The sequence below is a fragment of the Benincasa hispida genome, chromosome 5, assembly GCF_027475165.1.
Source record: "Benincasa hispida cultivar pf3 chromosome 5, pf3_genome.v1.1, whole genome shotgun sequence".
In the NCBI taxonomy this organism is placed as follows: domain Eukaryota; kingdom Viridiplantae; phylum Streptophyta; class Magnoliopsida; order Cucurbitales; family Cucurbitaceae; genus Benincasa; species Benincasa hispida.
Window position 1 is genome coordinate 52,715,334 of NC_143482.1, and position 2,421 is coordinate 52,717,754.

A 2,421-nucleotide genomic window follows, 5' to 3' on the forward strand; every position below is an offset into this window, starting at 1 on the left:
AAAATTAATAATAAAATTAATATAAATATAAAATAATGAATAAAATAATGTAAAATCTAAAGATATATTATAAATTAGAATCAAAATATTGATAAACAAATTAAAAGTTGATTAATTTTGAATAGCTTTGAAAAGTGGTTAAATCAAATCAAAACAGATATAAAACCATTGATTCAAATTTTAAAATGGAAGAAAAATCTGACACTTTTACGGACAATTCCATTTAAACAAACTGTTAATCGATCATACCAAGAGTAATTTGGAGATTAGAAAAATAATGTCATATGCACGACATGCTTTTGTCAAAAATCTTATTATTTTCATTTTTTTGACAAAAAAAAAATCTTGATATTTCTTCCTATTTCCCTATTTTAATCTTTAGTTGGGTCAGGTCAGCCCAAGTAAAACTAGATGGTAAAATCCCACAACAGGTTGATAGGCCCAAAAGCATAGAGAATCCTTAAAAGACCTACGCATGTTTATATTTTCCTTCCTTTTTGTTGTAAAGCAAACAATCAGTCAGTTACTGACAATGCCCTTCCAAATTTTACAGACAGAGAAACTGGGGGCTCTCTCATTTTAATCAAACCTGTCCCTCCCCCTCTCTTTTGCCTTCATCTTCTTCAACTTCCATTTTTAATCCTCTTTTTTAGCTCATCTTCTTTGCAAATGACCACACCAATATAAGGCTTTCCCTACTGGTGTTTGGCCTTTTTTCCCCTTCAACTTTTGGTTGCTTACTCTTCACTCTATCTTCTAATAAATACCAACCCAAACCAAATTCATTTCCCTTTATTATGAGTTATGAGAAGCCCCTAGCACCCAAGTTCCTTTCTTTTTATGTTTATTTAATATTTAGCTTCAATTATTATCTCATATCTACCAAACTTAACTAATGAACACTCAGAGACAGTTGAAAATATTATCAATACATTTTAGATTAGATGAACTAACAAGTTAGATTTGTCTAATGTTGGTACTAATTTCACTAATTCGAATATTACTTTTCCCTACTCTAAAGCTAACTGTTTTATCTAACAATTCCAAACACTGGATTTTCCCACTACCTATTCTTCCCTGTTCCACTATGTTTAGATCATTTCTTCTAAAATTCATTTCTGATGTTGACCTAAACATTGATTCATCTTCGTCTTCATCTTCACTATCTACACAGTTTCTGATTGTGATCCAATTCTCATCTCCGAATTCCAAATTCATTTCTCCTGAAATGCTCGCCAGCCGTTGGATTCTGTCGTCGTGGTCGTCGTCGTCATCCCATTGCTCTGTTTTCAACAGAGTTTCTGATTCTGTTTTCAACGAATTCCAGAGGCTTTGATCCAAAATACTCGTCGGAGATTTGGAATGTGGATGTAATTCCTTGATTTCCTCGAACCCATGACTCAATTCCCTCAAAAATGGATGTTCAAGAAGTTGATTCGCGCTCCACCGTTCTGTTGCATCCCTTCTCAAGCATTTACTTAAAAAATCCTTCGCTTTCTCCGATAAAAAGCTCGGAATTTCCGGCGATTCGCCGGAATATCCGATCCGGTACAGTACCGAAACTGGGTCGCCGGGAATGGGCCATGGTGGAGCGCCAGTGACCATTTCGATTAAAGTACACCCAAGTGACCATATATCAGAGGAAATCCCCTGTTTTTCCCCACGCGCCACTTCCGGTGCCATGAACATCGGCGTTCCGCCGATTACCGCCTCCGCCTCACAAACCCATTTGGAGCATCCAAAATCAGCAATCTTTAAACCATCTTCACCGATTAAAATGTTCTTAGCTTTGATATCACAATGCACAAAGCCCTGTTTGTGCAAGTACTCCAATCCTCCAACAATTTGACGAGTGTAAAACGCCGCCGCCGTCTCCTTAATCCGGCCACCACGCCGGACGATTTCGTCGGTGAGAGTGCCACTGGCGGCGTACTCCATGAAGAGATGAAACATTAACTTCCCATTTTCTCTCGTTACATCGAATCCCCTGTATCCCACAATTGAAGGGTGGGACAGGGAAGAAAGAATCCTCTGCTCTGTTTTCAAGAAGTCTGATTTGAGGAGGTCGGCGGACTTGACAGCGAATAGCTCGCCGGAGGAGACGGCGGTGGCGAGGTAGACGGTGGCGGAGGAGCCGTGGCCGATGGCGGATTGTCGGGTCCAGGCCATAGATAGTTTTTGGTGAAAGGGGGAAATTGGGGAAAGGGTTTAAATAGTGGGATTTGAGAAGGGGAGTTGGTAAGTGGTCAGTTGAGTCTATGTATCTACTGAGAGTTGACAATTTGGTTTGAAAAGAACACGTGTCGAATTTTCAAAAGGGTTGCAGGGTGGCACGTGTGAAGGTGAGTTTTGATTGGCTGAATAGACTGGTTTATTTCGTACGTGTGTTGGAAACGTGGTATGAAAAAAGAATGAAGAGAT

At 39.2% G+C, this 2,421-nt stretch overlaps 1 protein-coding gene across 1 annotated transcript; it reads right to left on the reverse strand.

Annotated features, from left to right (window-relative positions):
- Nucleotides 1-297: 297 nt before the first annotated feature.
- LOC120077361 (mitogen-activated protein kinase kinase kinase 18) lies at nt 298-2,208 on the reverse strand. Its single transcript, XM_039031246.2, has one exon. It carries the CDS (start codon nt 2,167-2,169, stop codon nt 958-960), a length of 1,212 nt encoding a protein of 403 aa, XP_038887174.1. The 5' UTR covers nt 2,170-2,208; the 3' UTR covers nt 298-957.
- Nucleotides 2,209-2,421: the final 213 nt, after the last annotated feature.

Bases quoted from the DNA above. Each gene is read 5' to 3' on its own strand.
- LOC120077361 (XM_039031246.2), bottom strand. From the start codon at position 2,169: ATGGCCTGGACCCGACAATCCGCCATCGGCCACGGCTCCTCCGCCACC.